General features: G+C 41.3%; 1 protein-coding gene across 1 annotated transcript in view; it reads left to right on the top strand.

Moving 5' to 3' along the window:
• Window positions 1–15,850, top strand: part of ngly1 (N-glycanase 1) — a 36,702-nt gene extending 20,852 nt beyond the window's left edge. Inside the window, exons 7-13 of the mRNA XM_078239387.1 lie at window positions 1,231–1,376; window positions 4,014–4,124; window positions 5,618–5,788; window positions 6,990–7,175; window positions 10,169–10,346; window positions 10,456–10,636; window positions 13,402–15,850. Coding sequence (XP_078095513.1) covers window positions 1,231–1,376; window positions 4,014–4,124; window positions 5,618–5,788; window positions 6,990–7,175; window positions 10,169–10,346; window positions 10,456–10,631 — 968 coding nt within the window. The 3' untranslated portion in view covers window positions 10,632–10,636; window positions 13,402–15,850. The remainder of the gene's footprint in view (window positions 1–1,230; window positions 1,377–4,013; window positions 4,125–5,617; window positions 5,789–6,989; window positions 7,176–10,168; window positions 10,347–10,455; window positions 10,637–13,401) is intronic.
• The last annotated feature ends 7,961 nt before the right edge of the window (window positions 15,851–23,811 follow it).

Below are 23,811 nucleotides of genomic sequence, written 5' to 3'. Positions count from 1 at the left end.
GACCATCCCAAATAAGAGACACTCTAACCACAACTAACTGCTTTAAATGCAGTATTGACCAGAAACATAGGAGCAGGAATAGGCCATTTGACTCTTTTGAGCCTGCTGCAAAATTCAATAAAATCATGGCAGATCTGGTTGTGGCCTCCGCTCCACTCTCCCCTCTGCCCCAACCCTCCCATAACCCTTGACTCTCTTGCCTAACAAAAATTTGTCTACCTCTGCCTTAAATAAATTCAATGACCATCCTCCACTACTTTCTCTGGAAGAGAATTCCACACACCAATGACCCTTTAACTCTGTCTGAAAAGAGAGACCACTTGATGTCCCTAGTTTTAGTCTCCCCCACAAGAGGAAGCATCCTCTGGTATGTAACCTACCAAGTCCACTCAGGATCTTGCATGTTTCAATAAGAACAACTCTTTCTTCTAAACTCCAATGGGTATAGGCCTAACCTGTTCAACCTACCTAAGACACCGTCTTCATCCCAGGAATGAGTCCAGTGTACCTACTCTGAACTGCTTCTAAAAACAAGGGTTTTTTTCAAGTAAGGAGATCAAAACTGCTCACCTTGTCCTGTACAGCTGCAATAAAACTTCCCTAGTTTTATATTATGTTCCTTTTTGCATTAAACACCAGCATTCCATTTGTCTTCACAATCAATTGCTGTACCTGCATACTAACTGAGATTCATGTGCCCAGACACCTAGATCCCTCTATAGCACTGAGTTCTGCAATCTTTCACCGTTTTAAGTAGTATCCTGCTTTTCTATTCTTCCTGACAAAGTGAACAAGTTCATATTTACTTCCATCTGCCAATTTTTTGCCTACCCACTTAACCTGTCTATACCACTTTGCAGACACTCTACCTCCTCTTGACAACTTGCTTTCCTGTATCGCAGTCCTATGGCGTAACTACTGTTAAGGGACCTATAACTACTCCCACAATTGACCTCTTACTTTTACTATTTCTTTTCTTTACCCAAACTAAGTAAAGTCTTGCTCTTTCAAGCAAAGGCCTTCTCTCAGTACTGCAATATATTTGATGTGGATGATTAGGTTCGTGATAACATTGTCCTGTGTCAACTGTAGATGTGAGATCATCCATTATATAGATTAAATATGTAATGCCATGTTTGTGATGGAAGGGAACATTGGGAGTGTGTGTTACACTAGGGTATTTTTAGTCAGTTTAGGAAGTTGTAACTTGAGTATTGGTTGTCTTTTCAGATCATGTGTGGACGGAGGTGTATTCAATCTCTCAGAAAAGATGGCTGCATTGTGATCCCTGTGAAAATGTCTGTGATAAACCACTCCTGTATGAAATTGGATGGGGAAAGAAGCTGTCCTATGTTTTTGCGTTTTCGAAGGATGAGGTAAAATGTGCACTGTGTAAATTCTAACTGAGTGACAATCCCTTGAATAGGTTGCTTGATACCATTGGCTTTAAAGGAATTATGAATTGCATCCCTCTAGACTCTAGCCAGTGAGAAGAAATGTTGTGCTTCACGTAGAATGCATAGAATTCTGGGGATGAGTGGTAGACGCACAGTAGCAAAGCACCTATAAATAACATTTCAATCAGTTTGTTAACTTTCTATTGACACATTAAAATCATAATTTTAATAAGTACGGTGGCACAGTGGTTAGCACTGCTGCCTCATTGCACCAGAGACCTGGGTTCAATTCCTGGCTTGGGTCACTGTCTTTGCAGAGTTTGCACGTTCTTCCTGTGTCTGCATGGGTTTCCTCCGGATGTTCCAGTTTCCTCCCACAGTCCAAAAGGCGTGCTGGTTAGGCACATTAGCCATGCTAAATTCTCCCTTGGTGTACCCAAACAGGCGCTGGAGTGTGGCGACTAGGGGATTTTCACAATAACTTCATTGCGGTGTTAATGTAAGCCTACTTGTGACTAATAAATTAACTTATAAATCTTGAGTCCCAACCTATATTACTTTTTTGTTTACATCCTTATTTTAAGTTTAATCTGTTCTGACACAATCTCTCAACTTTCTATTTGCTGTGTTGAGGTGTACCCTATGTTAACTTTTCCAACCCAGAGTGTAAGAATGTAGAAAAAAATCTATTTATTGATCTGGCAAGGCTGCACTTGTTGCCTGTCTTTAGTTGCCTGTGCTGCTGCAACCCTTGTGTAAATGATGCTCTCTCAATGCTTTTTTTGGGGATGGGGGGGAATTGGTGCAGACTCAATGGGCCAAATGGCCTCATTCTGCATTGTAGGGGTTCTATGTATGTATGTACAACCTTGTCACTAAGATTAAGATCTGTTCTGCTGCATCACTGTTCCTAGCCTGAAACCTGCATATTTTCTACTTGCTCTCCTATCTGCCCTTTCCAAGTTCACCTTGTCCATCTACCTACTGTTCTCTCTACCCTGTTCAACAGCCGACCCACCTGTCTTCTATTCCTGACACTCATATGAATTGACATCAAAAATAGTTCCAGCTCTTTCAGTATTGTCATCTTCCCTTTTAAATCTCCAACCTGCCTTTTCTTTCAAAATTCTTTGAATGTGATTCCACTTTCCAAATCCATCGCCATCTTTTCACAAATCCATGTTTCAAGCTGTAATCAGGATTTTGGACCTGTTACAGCACAGACTCAGCCCTTATGGGCTGCACGGTAGCACAGTAGTTAGCACTGCTGCTTCACCACTCCAGGGACCCGGGTTCGATTCCCAGCTCGGGTCACTGTCTGTGTGGAGTCTGCACATTCTCCTTGTGTCTGCGTGGGTTTCCTCCGGGTGCTCCGGTTTCTTCCCACAGTCTAAAGATGTGCGGGTTAGGTTGATTGGCCATGCTAAAATTGCCCCTTAGTGTCCTGAGATGCGTAGGTTAGAGGGATTAGCGGGTAAATATGTAGGGATATAGAGGTAGGGCCTGGGTGGGATTGTGGTTGGTGCCGACTCGATGGGCCAAGTGGCCTCTCTCTGCACTGTAGGGTTTCTAGGATTTCTATGATTTTATGATTCTGAAAGTCAGAAATGTTTTGCACTGTGATCATACATTATTCCTCCTTGTCCTTCTCCACCTTTCTTCAGCCTTTGAAGCAGTCAACCAAGTAGTTCTCCTTTTAAAGCTGCTTTTTCATTGTTCAACAGTGAGCCACCAGGTTTTGTTCTTACCTATTCAGCCACCACCATAAATGCAGTGGTTTCTATTCTTGCTCATGCACCTATTCCTTCTGGCAATCCCCAAGAATCTAATCTTGGCCTCCTTTCTCATCCACATGTTGCTCCTTGCCATCATCCAAGACATGATACCAGGTTCCACGTGTACGCTCATGACATTAAGCTCACCCTCACTACTCCCTTTCTCAACTTCTCCATTGCCTTTGCTTGTCTGACATCCAGATCTGGGTGAACTGTAGTTTTCTTCACTTAAATGTTAGGAAGTTCTTTGGCCCCAATGACACATTTGGCACTTTCTCTACCAATTTCATGCCCCACCCTAACTGCTCTTTCACTGTTTGAAGCAGATTGTTTGCAAGCTGGAGTCGTAAATGACTTACAAATCTTTATCTTTTCCACCTCAATGATGTCCACTTCCACCTCTGTAATTTTGCTGATCTCGATCCCTCAGCTTTTCTGCTACTAAAACTGTAATTTGTGGTGTTATCTCTAGGTTCAAGTCTTCTAAGGCTTTGTGGGTGACCACTCCCATCTTGCACCTTCTATAAACTTGAGCTTATCCAAAGCGTTGCTGCCCTTGCCTATCTCATCATGCCAACCAGTTCAACAATTTCTCATGTTCTCATCTTCATGTTTAAATCTCTCTATAGCCTTTCTCTTCACTATCTCTAGACGTCACCAGCCCTACAATCCTCCAAGAACTCTGTATTCCTCAAAATCCAGATCTCCTGCACAACCTAGCTTCCTTTGTCCTAATCTTTTATCCAATCCCCTCCCTAAACCCCTCCAATTCTCTCTCTCACCACTTTCAATAAAACATTCTTCTTTAACAATGAGCGACTGTATAACATTATCATTTCAGGTGGTTGATGTTAGCTGGCGATACTCATGCAAGCATTCAGAAATTCTGATTCGCAGAACTCAACTCAGAGAGGGATTGTTACGAGAAACTATTAATAAATTAAACTCTGAGGTCAGTGTATAGCTTTGTGATCTAATTGAAATACAATATGTGAATACGTATGTGCAAATTACTTCTATTGAGAAAATGAGAGCTATAAAAATGTATACAAGTGTGTCTGTGCCCATCTATTGATTCATTGCCTTAATATGCAGAGTTGATTCAAAGTGATGGGCAGCATGGTGGCACAGTAGTTAGCCCTGCTGAGTCACAGCTCCAGAGACCTGGGTTCGATTCCTGACTTGGGTCACTGTCTGTGTGGAGTTTGCATGTTCTCTTCATATCTGCGAGGGTTTCCTCCCACACTCCAAAGATGTACAGGTTAGGTGGGTTGGCTGTGCTAATTGCCCTTTGGTGTCCTGGGATGTTTAGGTCAGAGGGATTAGCGGGGTAAATATATGGAGTTATGGGGATAGGACCTAGGTAGGATTGTTGTCGGTGCAGACTCGATGGCCTCCTTCTGCACTGTAGGGTTTCTTTGGTAAGTCACTTAATTAAAATTACATGATTTAGAACTTTTTGAGTATTTAATTCCAACTTTGCTGCTTATATTGCTTAATACAAATTACTGCACAGTTTGAAATTGGCACATAAAGTTTGAATTATCAGAAGTTTAAGAATGTGTGAATGTAATGTTACTAATTTTTTCATTGGTTTTGGTACTCTTCTGAAACTGTACAGATCAAACCAGGTCCCATACAGCTACATTCTCAGATCCCACAACTTTGATCTTCTATACAAGATAAAAATAAGAGGAGTCAGCCATTGAATAAGATGGTGGCTGAGCTTCTACTTCATGTCCACCTTTCTGCTCTATCCCAATATCCCACGATTTCCCTTAGTGCCTGAAAATCTACCAATCTCAGTCTTGAATATATTCATCAATCCAGCATCCACAGCCCTGTAGCATAGAAACTTTGAAAAATCCACAATCCTTTGAAGAAATCTCTCCTCAATTTCAGTCCTAAGTGGCCAAATCCTTATTTCAAAATAGCCAAGACCTTATTTCATCCAGTGGAATAATCACTCAGCATCTATCCTGTCAAATCCTCTTTTCCAAAAATAAACTGACATTTCAATGAGATCTCTTCCCGTTTTTCTGAACTCCAAAGAATAGAGGCCCATTCTACTCTCTCTCCTCAGAAGCCAGCCCCCTCATCCCAGGAATAAGACTCACTTTTGTTATATTCCCTGTAAAGTCAATATATGCTTCTTTTGATAAGGGCACCAAAACTGTAAAAGTCTGATCTCTTGGGCCCTGTGCAAATGTAGCAAGACTTATTTACTCTTGCCCCCAACCCCCTTGCAATAAAGGCTAACATACTATTTGCATTCCTATTTGCTTGTTGTTCCTGCATTAAACGTGATCAAAAATATATTTTTCAGTGGGATTTAAATGGATTTTAGTTAAATTATAAGATGAATGGAACAGAATAGTTTTAACATGGTTAACCTGTCTAATTAAGCTGAAGCTTGGTTTCATATAGATTGTTTTATAATTTCAGAGAAAACACTTCCTTCCACATGACAGGAAGCAAGAGCTTTTGGAACGGTATATTGTCGAACTTGTAGAATTCATTTCACCAAAGACCCCAAAGCCAGGAGAACTTGGTGGGAGGACATCAGGCTCTGTACTTTGGAGAGTAGCTCGAGGAGAAACTGGAGCCCTTGCTCGGGTTGGTATAATCAAGTAAACTTGGCTTTTGAGCCCAACTCTTTTATCAAGGCATTGTATTCTGATTATTGGAAGCTTTCCATTGATTTTAAAGCTTTTTTGTACATTGTGGAGTTCAGAATTCTATAAATTGTTTTTTTTTTCCATGTAAATATTGTGTTTTGAGCATAATAAATGAAACATTTCACCACATTTGCAAAAAAGGGCTGTCAGCCTCCTTTGTTCCAAATAAAATAACCCCAGCCAATCCAATGTTTCTGTATTACTAAAATTTTCCATTCCTGGCATAATGCTGCAAGCTCTGTGCCGTCTCCAGAGTGATCACATCCTTTCAGTAATTCCATGACAAGAATTGTATGCAGTTCTCTAGCTGTGGCTTAACTAGTGTTTTATACAGTTGGAACACAAGCTCCTTGTTCTTGTACTCTAGGCCCTGGCTAATCAAGGAAATTATTCCATTTCACACAGTCTCCTTATCTGCCTGTCCTCCTGGGATCTATGGACATGGATTCCAAGGGGTCTCAGTTTCTGTACCCTTCTCAATATCCTGCCATTTATTGTGTATGCCTTTGTCTTGTTTACCTTGCCTAAATACATTCCTTCACATATCTCCAGATTAAATTCCATCGCCTGACTAGTCCATTGATATCTTCCTGTATTCTACAGTTTTCTTCAAAACCAACCCATGGACAATTTTCATATGTTTTACAAACTTCTTAATGGTCCCTACATTTTAAGTTTAAATTATTCATAAATACCACAGACAGCAGTGGAACTGCACTGGAGACGGTCTTCCAAACACAAGAACAACTGTCTGCAATTACATTTTGCCCCCTGCCACTGAGTCAATTTTGGATCCAACTTCCATCTTCTCTCCGATCCCAATGAGCTTTTAATTTTTTGACCAGTCATTAAAAGCTTTGCTAAAGTTCAGTAGATTGAATACACTATCCTCATCGACTCCCCTTTTTGGCTTCTCAAAAAAGTCAATCCAGTTAGTCTGACATGATCTTCCTGCGACAAATCCGTAAATATTTATTTGCATGCATTTATTACATATAGAATGTTTTCAGAAGTTTGAGAAACTTGTAAAACTTGAGAAGTTGCTGAGCAGAAAAAAGAAACTAAGTTTCTCCAATAATGTAAAAACACTTTGTTGTACTGGGCATGGTTTTTCACCGTATTGTTTTCTTTCTGCACAGAACACAGGATTCACTTTCGTAGCTACTGAAAAAGAAAAAGCAACAAAGTCATTTCATGTCAAGTACAATGTAGTAGAAAATCACTACATTCGAGTTTCTAATGACAATGAAATCATTAATGACTGGGAAAAAGGTGTATGGAAAATGGATTCTGTGGTTCGGAAAGTTGAACAAGATTGGAAAATGGTATGGGTTTGCGGCAAAGTTTTTCCACATTTATACGTACCTTCATAGTTCCAGTAGAAATACTGATTAATATCAAATACTGTACCAGGGACATGCCGAAGCAAGGAGCAGATTCAAGATGATGAACTTAGTGCTGGCCATATTTGCATCAGAAAGTATTTTTCTACATTGGGTTTTCTGCTAAAACTCTACTGAAGTCAAGATTGTAACAGCATTGTGGAGTGGAGGATTGTTGGAATGAACAATAAGGAAGTTCCTTATGAGCCTGGCCGGGATGTGAAACTCATCATTGAGGATTACAATGTATCATGATTTTTGTAGCAGAATTACTGTACTTGTGAAAAAAAGGCACGTTTAATAAACTTATAGGGTCATAAAAGTTTACAGCATGGAAACAGGCCTTTCAACTCGTCCATGCCGCCCAGTTTTAACCACTAAGCTAGTCCCAATTGCCCGCATTTGGCCCATATCCCTCTATACCCATCTTGCCCATGTAACTGTCTAAATGCTTTTTAAAAGACAAAATTGCGCCCGCCTCCTACTACTGCCTCTGGCAGCTTGTTCCAGACAGCACCCTCTGTGAAAAAATTGCCCCTCTAAACCCTTTTGTATCTCTTCCCTCTCACCATAAACATATGCCCTCCAGTTTTAGACTCCCCAACCTTTGGGAAAAGATGTTGACTATCTACCTTATCTATGCCCATCATTATTTTATTGACCTCTATAAAATCACCCCTAAGTCTCCTATGCTCCAGGGAAAAAAGTCCCCAGCTTTCTAGCCTCCTTATAACTCAAACAACCAAGACCCAGTAACATCCTTGTAAATCTTTTCTGCACTTTCTATAATAGTGACCAGAATTGTACACAATATTCCAAGTGTGGCCTTACTAATGTCTTGTACAAATGCAACAGGAAGTCCCATCTCCTGTATTCACTGTTCTGACTAATGAAACCAAGCATGCCAAATGCCACCTTCACCACCATGCTTCACAGCTCCAGGGACCTGGGTTCGATTCCCGGCTTGGGTCACTGTCTGTGTGGAGTCTGCACATTCTCCGCGTGTCTGCATGGGTTTCCTCCGGGTGCTCCGGTTTCCTCCCAGAGTCCAAAGATGTGCGGGTTAGGTTGATTAGCCATGCTAAAATTGCCCCTTTAGTGTCCTGAGATGCGTAGGTTAGAGGGATTATTGGGTAAAATATGTAGGGATATGTGGGTAGGGCCTGGGTAGGATTGTGTTCGGTGCAGACTCGATGGGCTGAATGGCCTCTTTCTGTACTGTAGGGTTTCTCTGATTTCTATGATTCTATGTCCACATGTGATTCCACTTTCAAGGAGCTATGAACCTGTAACCCTAGATCTTTGTTCTATAATTCTCTCCAATGCCCTACCATTAACTGAGTAGGTCCTGTCCCAATTTGATTTACCAAAATGCATCACTTCACATTTATCTAAATTAAACTCCATCTGCCATTCATCAGCCCACTGCCCAATTGATCAAGATCCTCGTTGCAATCTTAGATAAGCTTCTTTACTGTCCATTATGCCACCAATCCTGGTGTCATCTGCAAACTTACTAACCATGTCTCCTAAATTCTCATCCAAATCTTTAAATAACATTATAAATTACAAATAACAGTGGACCCAGCACCAATCCCTGAGGCACACCGCTGGTCAAAGGCCTCCAGTTTGAACAGCAACTCTCTACAACCACCCTCTGCCATCAAGCCAATTTTCTATCTAATTGGCTACCTCACCCTGGATCTTGTGAGATTTAACCTTCTGCAACAACTCACCATGCGGGACCTTGTCAAAGGCCTTGCTAAAGTCCATGTGGACCACGTTGACTGCACTGCCCTCAGCTACCTTCTTGGTTACCCCTTCAAAGAACTCAATCAAATTCGTGAGACATGATTTTCCACTCAAAGCCAGGCTGACTGTCCCTAATCAGTCCTTGCCTCTCTAAATGCCTGTAGCAATCTCGTGTCCACTTTTTGCCCTCCTGATTTTTTTCTTAACTCTACTCTGACACCCTCTACATTCTTCAACAGATCCACTTGATCCTAGCTACATATGCATGCTATATGCCGCCTCCTTTTTGATCCGGGTCTCAATCTCCCAAGTCATCCAGGGTTCCCTACTTCTACCAGCCTTACCCCTCACTCTAAAATGAATGTGCTTACTCTGAACCCTGGTTAACACACTTTTGAAAGCCTCCCACTTACCAGATGTCCCTTTGCCTGCCAACAGACGCCCCCAATCAACTTTTGAAAGTTCCTGTCTAATACCATCAAAAATTGGCCTTGCCCCAATTTAGAATTTTAATTTTTGGGACAGTCCTATCATTCTCCATGGCTATCTTAAAACTCATAAAATTATGGTCACTTGTCCCAAAATGATCCCTCACTAACACTTCTGTCACCTGCTCTTGCTTATTTCCAAAGAGGAGATCAAGATTTGTCCCCCCTCTAGTCGGGCCATCCACATACTGAATGAGAAATTCGTCCTGAATACAAATTTCTCTTCATCCAAGCCCCTAATACTATGGCTGTCCCAGTCAATGTTGAGAAAGTTGAAGTCCCCTACTGTTACTACCCTATTTTTCTTGCAGCTATCTGTAATCTTACATATTTGGTCCTCAATTTCCCACTGACTATTTGGGGGCCTGTAGTAACTTGATGGGCATTTCTAATGATAAAGAAAAATAATATAAATTACAATCTATATTTTCTTTTAAACTATTTTAAATGATGCAACTTCACCAAAGTGTCAAAGCTGTCAAATGGCACTTCATAAAAGTAAACCTCTTCGTTTACAAAGACAGTGCAACATTGGTCAAAAGAGTTTTGAATTATTTGGTCATGCATTTGATGCTTATCACTCTAGTAGGGCTGAACATGACTCCTTTGGCTTGTTTTATAATATAAACGTCCAATTTGGTCTAGAAAAGTTTTACCACACACTACTTGATGCTGTATATTTTCTTTCTTGCCCAGGTGTACATAGCTCGCACAGAAGGATCATCATGCGCCAAAGTCAGCTGGAAGTTTGAATGTGGTTCAGTGGGTCTAAGGATTGACAGTGTTTCTGTTCGATCCAGCAGCCAGACATTTCAAACTGGAGATATTCAATGGCATCTGAATTCAAACTTAGCCAGTGTCGATCTAAATGGAGGTGTGTACTGCTGTATTATTGAATTTGACAATCTATTGACAAAAGCGCAATTTAGGGAAAAATCAGTACAGTAACAATGCTATTTTTTATGCCTCTTTCTTTAAATTAGATCAAAGCACTCATTCATTCCCTAATTTTAATGGATCTACGGAATTAATTTTGGAGGCTGAACTAAGTGGTGGAAAAGGAGATGTTGCATGGCAGCACACCCAGCTCTTCAGACAAAGTTTGAATGATCGTCAGGAGTATCCCATGGAGATCATTATAACTCTTCAGGATGTTTAGATTAAGTATGAATTATCACTAGCCTGAATAGAAGTTTTCAAATTACTCGAACCATTTATTTTTTATATTATGTATTCAATAGAGGCATTTACACAAAATATTTTCAGTACAATACTTTTGGATGCAGTTAATATTTTGATTATTTTTGGAACTGTGACAGGAGTACTTGTGTACAATGCAGAGTATCAATGAAATACAAGATAGATTTGCCTTCTCCTACCACATGATGAATAAAGGCTTAATCACTTATTTTCTATTGGGTTGTAAAATATCCAATATGACTTCTGAAATTAAAAATGTGCACTGCACAAATTGGCTTCCACATTTACTTATGAGTCACTACACTTCAGAAGAAATTAATTGGATGCTGAGTGTGGTTAAATATCTTCAGAATAATGTAGAATCCCTACAGTGCAAAAGGGGGCCATTCTGTCCATCGAGTCTGCACCGACTCTCTGACAGAGCATCTTACCCACGCCCCTGCCCCGCCCAATTCCCTTAACCCAACGCATTTACCCTGCTAATCCACCTAAATTACACATCTTTGGACTGGGGAGAAATCAGAGCACCTGGAGGAACCCCACCGTGAAACCCACACACAGTCATCCAAAGTTCGAATTGGACCTGGGTTCCTAGTGCTGAGGCAGCAGTGTTAACCACTATGCCACCAGGGCTATGATTAGGTGTTTTCTAAATGCAGAGTTTTTATTTTAAAATTACTGTTAAACACCTTACGATCAACTTTTATCTAATGTATATGGTGAATTTATTGCTCTGTATGTCCTGCACTGTATCTTTATCTGCCCCTTATCTAACTAATTTGTAGTAAGACTAGGAGTCAAACAGAAAATCTCCATTGTTATTGCAGACTGATAATATAATGTGCCTTCCTTGACTTTAAACTGCATAAGTGTTGCCTCCCCCCATTCAATTTGATATTTATCAGTCATCCAAATGTGTTGTATTTATTCCTAATGTATAAGGTCAGTATCTTTACTGTTTTGCAAACCACAGATTTTGAATTACTATGTTATAACCATGCATGATGATTTCCAAAAGTCATCTATTTTAGTTAGAAACTAAATGCAACAAATTACAAGAAGCATAATAAACTTGCAGAATGCCATGCAATTGGCAAACAGACTTCAGTATAGATCTGTGGTTCTCAACCAATATGCTGTGAAGATTGCCCCCCCACCCGCCCAAGTCTGATGTGAAAGAAGATTAGAAATTATTCAAAAGTTAAGTAATTAAACTAAAACTATCCTTCTTTAGCTCTGTGGTTGGCATCTCCAGGACCTGACAAATCATGTGCTGGCTGGGAAAGAGCTGCACATGCGTGGTTTAGATTTATGTTGGTCACTCGTGCACGAACAAAGGTCCCGTGCACCCACACAAAAAGCAAAAACTCAAAGGGTGTAAAAACCCCTCGGAGAAGAGTGCGAGAGAGAGAGAGAGAAACAGAGGTTTAAAAAAAAAACAGGCAAATGGACAAGAAGTTTAAAAAAAGCATCCAGTAAAGGAAGAAGACAGAGAAAATGTTCTTATAATATAGAGGAGTGCCATGACAGAAACGATTAGGGAACACGTAAATAACTGAGAGGTGGTGCATTTCTGTACGAAGAACTTGGAGGCCACTCATTGCTTACTAATGAGGTAGAAGAGTACATAAATAGGAGTTGAAGTAAATCCTCAAGTATCTCAACTCCAACATCCCACACCAACCCCTCATCCCTTTTAGAGCGAACACTTTTTTATTCTCAATGACTGAGCACCCATTGTTCACAGGAGTAGACTATTTCAAAGATTCACAACCCTTTGAAGGAAGAGATTTCTCATCTCAGCACTGAATGGGTGGCCCTTTACTCTGAGACTGTGGTCCTGTGTTTAAGATTCCCCAGCAAAGGGAAATATTTTCTCAGCCTCTACCCCATGAAGGTCCTTAAGAATTTATGGTTTCAATTAGACCATCTCTTTTTCTTCTTTACTCCATTACATTAACACTACATTCTGCACTCTCCTTTCCTTCCCTATGGTAGGGAAGGTATGCTTTGTCTGTATAGCACAGAAGAAACAATACTTTTCACTATACTAATACATGTGACAATAAATCAAATCCAGATAGTATAGGTCTACTTTACTGCAGCTCTCCTCACAACAGTTCTCTCATTCCAAGAACCAGTTCTAGTGAACATTTGTTACATTCCCTTTCCCTTAAGTTTCTTGTTATGTCCTTCCAGAGATGATGAGACTACACAGTACTCGGGTATGGCTCACCAATGACTTTTATGATTGTAGTAAGACTTGACACTTATCGAATATGCCACTTGCTGCTTTAATGGCTTGTCAGACCATGTTAAATTTATGATTCATGTACAAGGTCACCCTGTCTCCAATAAGAAAATATTTTTGCTACCAAAGTGGATAATTTCACACCCTGCCACAGTGTTCCATCTGATGTGATCTTGCCTGCTTACATAACCTGTCTGCATTCCTCTGCAGCCTTTCTTTGCATTGTCCTCCTCAATTTCCCATCTAACATTGTATTCAGAAAACTTTGAAACAGTACAAAATACAGATTGTAAATGACTGAGGCCTTGGTATTAATCCTTGCAGTACCCCACTAGTTATATCCTGCCAGTCTGAATACATTGTGTTATTGCTACACTGTTTTCTGTCCTTAAACCCAAACCTCAATCCATGCTAATATATTAGTCCTAATCCCTTGTATCCTAATTTTGTGAAATTATCTCTTCCGTGTGTACTGCAGGAACTCACCAAGGCTTCTTAGACAACCTTACAAATCCATGACCACTACCATCTAGGAGGATAAAGGCAACAAATGCATGGGAACACCACCACCTGGAAGTTCCCCTCCAAGCCACTCACCATCCTGACTTGGAAATCTATCGCCGTTCTTTCACTGTCGCTGGATCAAAATTCTGGAACTCCCTTCCAAATAGCACTGTGGGTGGACTGCAGCAGTTCAAGAAGGCAGCTCACCTCCACCTCTCTAGGGCAATTCGGGTTGGGTAATAAATGCTGGCCTAGCCAGCGAAGCCCACATCCCTTGAATTAATGTTTTAAAATTCTCAAATGCTTTATGAAAATTCAAACACACTACATCCACTGGTTCCTCTTTATCCTTTCTACTCATTACACTTGTGGTACTATGCAAAGTTCTGATTTCTATATTAATCTAAGGATGTGGAGAAGGTGCAAAAAAAATTCAGCACAGTGATACCAGAACTGAGGACATATTTGGCAGGAAAGGCTCAATAGGCTGAGGTTCCTTAAATTGAAGGCTGAGGAGTGATCTGATTTTAAGATTATGAATAAGTTTTTTAGGGTAGCTTCAAGAAAACGATTCCAAATGTGGGGAATCCCCAAAATTAGAGGTAGATTGTCATTTATAAATCCAATAGGAAATTTATGAGAAACCTTTTCACCCAAAGACTGGTAATAATGTGGAAAATAGTACCACAAGAGTGGTTAAGGAGAATATCATAGATGCATTTAAAGAGAAGCTAGATAAGCAGATGAGGGAGAAAAGAATGGGATGTGCTTATGGAGTGAAATAGAGGGAGTTAGGAGAAGCTTGTGTGCAGAATACACACAGGCATAGACTAGTTGAACCGAATGGTCTGTACTGTTGATGCTGTAGTTTTTATATAACCTCTCACAGGTTATACAACAACTACTTACATTTACTTTGCACCTTTAACATAGCAAAACATCTGAAAGTGTTTCACAGGAGTGTTATCAAACAAAATTTACACTGAGCCACATTAAACAGCTAATAGGGCAGATGACCCAAAACATGGGCAGAAGTAGGTTTTAAGGAGCATAGTAAAAGAGGAGAGACAGGTTGTTACTGGTCAGGAGAACTATAGTCCTGTGCAGGTATGGTTTCTCTACATTGTAACCATTATCTTAAGTAGACAACTGGGCATTCTTCCTCCCACAGCACAGATGAAGCTGGCTCAGCATAGCTGAGTCTGTATGGACCATGGTAGCTTGTGGTGATTTAGCACGTGGTCTTAATTTATTTGCATGTTAAATTGCTGTGATTCTGGTAAAGCACAGTGAAGACGTGTTGCAATGAAAGTCCTGAGAACCAAAGTAATTTTTTCCCAGCCTTTGTCAGAATAAATTGAGTCTCTCTGCTTCATCAATCAAAAGCTCCTCGAAATTAAAAGTCAGAACCTTAGCAAGGGTGCAGAAGAGATTTACAAAGATGGTACCTGGTATATGGGATTTCAGTTTTGTGAAGAGACTGGAAAAGCTGTAGTTACTCTCTAGAGCAGAGAAGGCTAAGAGAAGAATTGAGTGTTTTTTCAAAACCATGAATAGTTATCCTAGAGTAAATAAGGAGAAACTGTTTCCAGTGGCAGAAGATTAGGTAACCAGAGGACACATTCAAGGTAATTATTAAAAGAATGATCAGTGACATAACAATGTTTTTAATACAATGAGATAAAAGCAAAATACTGCTGATGCTGGAAATCTAAAATAAAAACAGGAACAGGTTAACTCTGGAGAACAGTCACACGGACTCAAAACATCAACTCTGTTTCTCCACAGATGCTGCCAGACCTGAGTTTTTCCAGCATTTCCTGTTATTTAATACAGTTGCATTCTTGTGACTCAGAATGCATTGCCTGAAAGGGTGGTGGAAGTACATTTGATATCTTTCAAAAGAGAATTGGTTAAATATTCCAGGGGAGACTTTTACAATGCTATAGAGAAAGAGCAGTGGGTTAATTCGATAGGCATGATGAGTTGAATCCTATATCATTCCTATATCATTCAATGATTCTATAAATCATACCCATAACACTAACTGCTGTGTTGCAGCATTCATTCAGTGCATGTGAAGGTGCAAGAGAATCTTTTATTTTCCAGCAAGAGGCAAAAATTGATTCAAATACTGTTCATGAATTTTGTGATACATAGTTTCTAATATAGCTTAAAATTCATAAATATCATTTATATAGCTCAAATTCTTCAGTATAGTGTCCATAATTTTCACCAGAATCTTTCATCACTCTCTTCTATCATTTCTTGGACCAGAATTCAATCAGTTTTGTAAGTAGAGAAAGTGCTTCAGAATCTTCTCCTGCTCATTGAAAGTTGATTTCGGTGGAGAAACTTGTGCAGTCTTCTTCAAGCCAATTCGAAATATTCTGTCAAATGCAGAATAAATAGTTGGAGTTATCTATTTTGTTTTCAGCAAACTACTGTGTGTGAAAGTGGATCATTTGTCCATTCTTGACTCTTCGACTAGGTATCGACTGCTGCACCAGACCTGCCGCCAAATGTTTTCAAAGGATTGTAATAATTTCCTCTTTTTTTGTGCCAAAGCCATTAACCATAAATTCCTGGTTCCCCAGTGAAGGATTTGGAGGGTGACCCAAAGATGCGCTGGGGAATATCTTTTGGAAGTTCTCAGGTAAGGGTTTACCCAGTAATTGTCCAGAAAGGCTAACTTCATCTGGACAATTGCACTGTGCTGGGAACCATATGACAAAATGATTTAAATCACTAACTTTCGAGGGTTCTGCCTGTTTTACCCTAATAGTTACTCAGAAAGAGTAGAAAGAAAAAGCACATCTAACTCCAGAGTAACTAAGTTAAGGACCCAGATTGAGCCATGCATAGGACACCCCCAACTCTCCTAGAGGACCCCCACAACCCCCCGACCCAGACAGCCCACCTTCCTCTGCATGTCCAGAGCCGTCCCAACGACTAATGCTCCTGACACCCGTCCACGATGCGACACCTGCACCCCCCCGGCCACCCCCAAATGTCTGGACCCAACCGCCACTGACACGGGTCCCTCCCACCCATGTCCAGACTTGATGCAACACTGGCACCGCCCACCCCATGTCTGTACTGGCCCACACCCCTGACCTACTCAACAGCTCCCTGTCGTCAAAATCCCCATATCCCATTCACCTAACCTTTGAAATTGAACCTTCTCCCTTTCAATGGTCCCTTTAAACCCGTCTGCTTTACAGCAACCAGTGTTGTAAAAACATTCAGAAACTGTTATTTGCTCATCTTACCATTTTATTAACAAAAATACAAAAACATTAAAGGTGCACATATATACGCTGTGAGTTGAGATCACATGCCCAACAATGGTTCTAGTACTCTTTATGTGCCGAAGCAGACATCCAATTCGATACACATATGGAATGCTCATTTACAATGGCCTAGATCTTCCGATCAGCAGCAATTGTCACTGCCCGCCTGATGATACTACCCATTTTTAGCCATATATTCCGATGTAGCCTGAAGCAGAAATGGATCAGCACAGAATCCCTATGGTAAGTCCAACAAGCATAGAGTCAAGGGAAGGAGAGGACATGCTTTTTTTGTTACAACTGTATTAAGGTAAGTTTTTAAAGGTCTTCAGCTTTTTAATGAATGAATGGGGTAGGTGGACTAGATGGGCAGGTGGGTGAATGGATAGTTGGGTTGAAGGTGATCGGGGAAGTAGGGTCGGGTCAGAAGGATGATTGGGGAGGTTTGTGTTGCTCAGTTGAGTTATGCTGGCTAATTGCTGATCTAGAACCAGTATTAAATTGTTTAACTTTCCTGGGTAAGTGTACGAGTAAGTCCTGCATATCTAGCCCAAGTCTCTGCCCTGAGCATAGGCTCAGAAACATTCACAGAGAGTTCAGTGCAATAGAAATTAGCTTGACAATTTAAACTTCCTGAGTAATTTCTGCATATGAAAGTCAGGACTTCAGAAAAGTCTGGATGTGCATCTCCAATGTTTGCCCATCTCTGATGATGTGGAGATCAGAAGGTTTATTGAGAGTGTACTCAGAGTTCTGTTAGAAGGTTTTAAGTGGTTAACTAGAGTGTAGGCTAAAGTAATGTCTTATTTTTGCCCTAATGAAATATTGTGCCACCCATTCTGAAATTGGTCATCCCTATGGTTCACATGCAGTATAGTAAGGTTATTAGAAAGTAGCAACCAACTGTAAAATATAAGCAGCAATTTAATGTTTGAAAAAGTCATGTGCAAATAAAGCAGAGTGCGGGAGTGAAATACACACTTGGAGGCTATTTTAGATTTGATATTATGTAATGAGGTAGGGCTAACCATTGATCTCATAGTTATGGATCCTCTAGCATGATCATAGCATGTTATAATTTCAAATTTGGTTTGAGGGCAAGAAACTGGAGTCCCACATTAGCATTCTGGTACAAAGGTAATTACAAAGTCACGAGGACAGATTTGGCCACAGTGGACTGGCAGGCAGACTAAAAATTAAGAGAGTTGATGAACAGTGGCAGATATTTAAGGAGATATTCAACCCAACTGAAATATATTCCAGAGAGGAGGAAAGATGGGGAGAGATTTCCATGGCTAAGCAAGGAAGTTATGGATAACATAAAAGACAAAAACTAAGGCATACAGTATTGTAAAGGCCAGTGGCACACTGGAAGATTGGGAAGCTTGTAAAGATCAACAAAAGGTCACTAAAAGAAAAAGGGTAAATTATGAAAGAAAATTAGAGCAAAATATAAAAATGGACAACAAAGGTTTCTATAAGTATGCAAAGAGGAAGAAAGTAGCTAAAATGAATGATGGTTCCTTGGAAGATCAGCTGCGGAGTTAATAGGAACACAAAAGTGACTGACACGCTAAATCAATATTTTGCCCCTGTTTTCATGGTGAAGGACATGAGTATCATCCCAAAGTAACAGAAAATGCAGAGGTTATCATCATCACTAGGGAAAAAGTACTGAGCAAACCATTGAGATTGAAGGCAAACGAGTCCCCAGGGCCTGATGACCTATATCCTAGAGTCTTAAAGGAAGTGGTGTTGGAGATAATGGATCCATTGGATACAATATTTCAAAATACCCTGGATGGGGGGAAAATTCTGCTGGATTGGAAAAATGCTAACATAATACCTTCATTCAAAAAGGGAGACAAAATGTAGGAAACAGCCAATTAGTTTCACATCTGTCAATGGGAAATTGTAGAGTCCGTTATTAAGGAAGTAACAGGACATTTAAAAGTCAAAATGCAATTCATCAGAGTCAGCATGGTTTTATGAAGGGTAAATCATGTCTGACTAATTTGCTGGAGTTCTTCGAAGATGTAAAAGCAAGGTGGATAATGGAGCTCCTGTAGTTGTAGTGGGGGCAATTTCCAGCCCCCGATACAGGTTGGCATTGTGTCAACCTGCCAGTCCCAACCTGTGCCTATGCAGACCCTAGTGGGAGCCTCATGGCAAGTGGTTGGGGGGGGGATATGTGTGTAGTTTGTGGAGGGGGGAGAGAGAGAGGGAGGGTGATGCCAGCGATGACTGCTGGTGGGAGGGAGCGAGAGGGAAGGTGATGTTGCTGACGGCTATTGGTTGGAGTGGGGGAAGAGAGAGGGAGGGTTGTTGCTGATGGCTATTGTTTGGAGCTGGGTGGGGAAGAGAGGCCGATTCCGCCGCTCATCACAATGGGGCGGGGGTAATGTCGGCGTAGATTGTTGAGGGGAGATTCCAGTGTAGATCACAGTTGGGCGGGGGGGGTACCTGCATTTATCGGGGGAGGGGGGAACACCTGAGACCTCCATGGTGGGGTGGCAGAGGTTATTTTTTTTCCTCTGATCAGGGCATCCTTTAAAGCAATCTCAGTGCAGCTGGGCTTTACTGGTGTGTTTAGGCCTTGCCTCATCAAATGACAGTATGAAACTGTGGGGCGGCATGGTGGCACTGTGGTTAGTACTGCTGCCTCACAGCTCCAGGGACGTGGGTTCGATTCCCAGGTCGCTGTCTGTGTGGAGTTTACACATTCTCCCCGTGTCTGCATGGGTTTCCCCTGGGTGCTTTGGTTTCCTCCCACAGTCCAAAGATGTGTGGGTTAGGTGCATTGTCCATGCTAAATTGCCCCTTAGTGTCCCGGGTTGCAGAGGTTAGAGGGATTAGCGGGGTAGATTGTGGGGATAGGGCCTGGGTGGGATTCTTGTCGGTGCAGACTCGATGGGCTAAATGACCTCCTACACTGGAGGGATTCTATGAAACACATGCCCTGTTTTCTTTGACAAAAGTGTCAAGATTTGGTGGTGAGGTAACGTTTCTCAGATTCACGTTATGACTTAAAGCATCCCCTTTAAAGGGAAGTAAACATAAAATTACTACAACAGTACATGCAAACAACAAGTTGTCAGTATCAAGAGGAAGAACGAGCAGGATTTTGTTCAGGAGGGGTTGGAGTATCCGATGCTTTGTTTATCCATATAGGGCATCTGATGGAGTATTTGCCCATTTGAGGCTGGGGTCCCACTCTTCAGAAGAGGGCTGGGATACTGTTCATCTATATTTTGATTCTTGGGATGTGGGCTAGGCTAACATTACTAGCTGGTAAAATTCACAATGAAACATCCTACTATATACTTGTAGTGAGAACATTGAAGCTAAACTGTCACCCACTGTCCCATAAAAACTACTTCATCTGACATCTCCCTCAGAATGAAGTTAAGTGAAATCCTGTTAAAGACGCTTCAGTATGAATGCTTCAATGAATTAAAGCACTGCACTTCCTATTGTTCTGAAAGTGTTGGTCCCATTTAGTACAACTTGTATATGCAAAGCTGAATTTTCAGCAACGACATACAAAGCTAGGATGAATGTTGACCATGACATATGTATACTTGTGGAAGATACAGCCACACCTTGACAAAATTGTTGCACAGCACAAACAAAAAGTTTCACATTGGGTAAGTAAAATAAAATACTAAACAATGGCTGTAACTTGCTGGCTTTGCAGCGTCGGATTTGGGAATACCCCAAAGATGCACTGTGGAATCCATCTCAGGAGTTTTAGATAAGGATTTACGCAGCAGTTGTCTAGAAGTGCTAACTGTGCTGGGCTGGGAACCTTCCGACAAGACAATTTAAAACACTAACTCGGACGGTTCTGGTCAGTGTTATGTTAATAGTTACTCTGAAAGAGTTTGAAGAAATAAAAGCACTTTAACCTCAGTATAACTATTTTAACCTCCCAATCTGAGCTCTACATGGGACACCTCCTCCTCCCCCCGCCCCCCCCTCCCCCCACCACCCCCCTGATATTCCTAAATCCCAAAACATCCCCATGAGGTTCCCCCCCTTCCCCGACACCCAGCCACTTGGGACTCTTCCCTCCTTCAAACTTGTTTATCTGGAAGCCACCGGCCACCGCTTGCCAAGTAGACCAAGTCTCTGAGTATCAACCTCATCTCACTGAGGCATCATCATCATAGAATTCCTACAGTGCAGAAGGTGGCCATTCAATCCATCAAGCCTGCACCAACAAATGTTCCATCCAGGCCTTATCGCCATAACCCTGTACCCTGCAAATGCCCCCTGACAATGGGCAATTTAGCATGGCCAATCAACCTAACTTGCATATCTTTGGACTGTGGAAGGAAATCAAAGCACCCAGAGGAAACCCACACAGACACGGAGAATATGCAAACTCCATACAGACAGTGACCTGAGGCTGGAATTGAACCCGGGTCCTGGCTTGAATCCGGGTCATCTTAAAGGAATTTGCACTTCTGCCTTCAGTCAGGAATTCGCCTGATTTGGAACTTCACCATGAGGGAAACCCATCTGGAATTGGACCCTCTGGACTCTGGAAATCTATTTCTGTGGTACTTTTTACTGTGAGGTTATTTATTGTTGTTAACCCCCCTCCACCCCCCACCCCCTACCCCCTTTATCTCACTGAAGTTACAATCATCTCCTAGGTTTGTATTTATGAATAAATTAAACTTCCAATTTAATTCTGAGTTTGCTGAGAGTTTCTTTAAAAATTGACTATGCAAACCAAGGGTTGTTGGAATAAATGCCACAGCCTATTTTAAACAAAAAAAAACCTCTGCTTATAGATGGCAAGGAAACAAATAAGTTCAGTTTTGCTTCGCTCTCCTCTCCATAATACCTAGTGTAGTTGGACTAGTAATATAAAGGGAAGACGGGGACAAAAGTTTCTAGAGTGTGTTCAGGAGAATTTTCTTCTTTGGTATGCTTCCAGTCCAACAGGAGAGGAAGCATTGCTGGAGCTGGGGAATGAGGTGGGTTAAGTGGATTAAGTATCATCAGGTATCATAAGGCTTAGGTTGGCTATGGAAAAGGACAAGGAACATTCTGGCCAGATTTTTTCCACCACGCCTGCCCTGGAATTGGGACAGGCGAGGCTTGCAGAATGAAAATCTCCGTTGGCCTCGGGTGGGATTTTACGATCTTGCCCGAGCAGGGTTGTAAAATCCCACCCTCAGAGTAAGAACTAATTGGGGCTAGTCCAACTTTAACGCAGTGAGAACAGATCTGGCCCAGATAAATTGGATTCAGGGCAAAAATGTAAAGGCTGCCCTTAAAGAGGAGATTGCTGAGGGATACACTGAAGCTTGGAGCAGTGGATGCAATGGGGGAGTGTCATTACCTAAGACTTCGGCCATTGTGCACCAAGGGAAAGAGAATTGTATAGAAGCAAAGAGGGAGTAATGGAAGAAACTAGCAGCTAACAAAAAGAGAACCCTTAGGTCTTCTACAGGCAAATAACTTGTGAAAGGGTGGTAAAAAGAGCAATGGGACCAACAAGTAGGGACCTAAAAGCATTTTTATGCATGAAAACAGAGCACACAGTTAACGTACCAGGTGAGTACTTTGCATTTGTCTTTAACAAGGAAGAAAATGGTGTCCCAGTCATAATGAAAAAGGAGCTAGTACATGGTACTTGATGGGCTAAAATTGATAAAGAGGAGGTGTTAGATAAAATAGCTGTATTTAATGTTGTTACCAGGACCAGATGAGATGCATCCAAGAATACTGAGAGAAGGGTGGAAATTGCAGCAGTACTGGTCCTAATTTTCCAATCTGCTTAGATACGGAGGTAGTGCCTGCAAATGTCACACTCTATTCAAAAAGGTGTAAAGTTAAATCCAGCAACTACAGGCCAGTCAGTTTAGAATTGTTAATTCAGAATAAAATTAATAGTCTCTTGGACAAGTCTGTGATAATTAAGGAAAGTCGGCAGGGATTTTTACGGACAAATCATGTTTAACTAACTTGACTGAGGTTTGACCAGGCAACAGAGAGAATGATGAGGGTAATGTGGTTGATATGGTGTTCTTGAACTTCTAAAAGTTATTTGATAATATGCTACCTAACAGGCTGTGAGCAAAGTTAGAGCTCATGGAATAAAAAGGTCAGTGGCAGCATGGGCATTGAAATTGGCTGAATTACAGAAAGTGGAGTACCATGGAATCATAGAAAAGCTACAGAACAGCACAGTTACAGCTATTCAGCCCATCATGTTTGCACTGGCCAAAAAACAAAGAACTAGTTGCCCATTCCAATCCCACCTTGCAGCACCCAGTCTATAGTCTTGCAGGTCATAGCACTCTAGGTGCAGATTTTAATTGAGTTGAGGGTTTTTGCCACCATCACCAAACTAATCGGCAAATTTCAAATACCCCCCTCTGGATGAACAGGCTTTTCCTCATGTCCCTTTAATCCCTCTCCCAATCACCTAAAATCTACGTCTCCTACTAATTGATCTCTCCACTAGGGGAAACAGGGCATCCCTGCTTATTCTATCTAGGGCCTTTCTACATCTTAATCAGGATACCATCAGTCTCCTCAGTTCCACGGAAAACAACCTCAGACTATCCAATCTTTCCTCAAAGCTGCAATTTTCAAACCCTGGCAATGTTCTTGTAAATCTCCTCTGCACTGTCTCCAGAGCAACTATGTCTTTCTTATAATGTGGCAAACAGAATGTACACAAAATTCCAGCTGTGGCCTAACCAGCATTTTATTCAGTTCCATCATTACATCCCTGCTTTTGTACTCTGCCTCATCCAATAAAGGAAAGCATTCCATATACTATCTTTACTTCCCCATTCACATCTCCTGCCACCTTCAGGGGCCTGTGGACATGCACCCCAAGGCCTCTCATGTCCTCTACCCCCCCCCAATATCATCTCATTTATTGTCTAGTTTGCCCTCCCCAAATGCATTACCTCACACTCTTGATTGAATTCCACCTGCTACTTTTATACTCAGTCAATCAAACCATTGATATCATTCTGGAGACAACAGCCATCCATTTCACTATCAATTACATGGCAAATTTTTGATCATCTGCAAATTTCCCAATCATGCCACTCACATTC

The sequence above is a fragment of the Mustelus asterias genome, chromosome 2, assembly GCF_964213995.1.
Source record: "Mustelus asterias chromosome 2, sMusAst1.hap1.1, whole genome shotgun sequence".
NCBI lineage: Eukaryota > Metazoa > Chordata > Chondrichthyes > Carcharhiniformes > Triakidae > Mustelus > Mustelus asterias.
The sequence above is the reverse complement of the archived record's forward strand: the minus strand, read 5'-3'. Positions and strand labels throughout refer to the sequence as shown.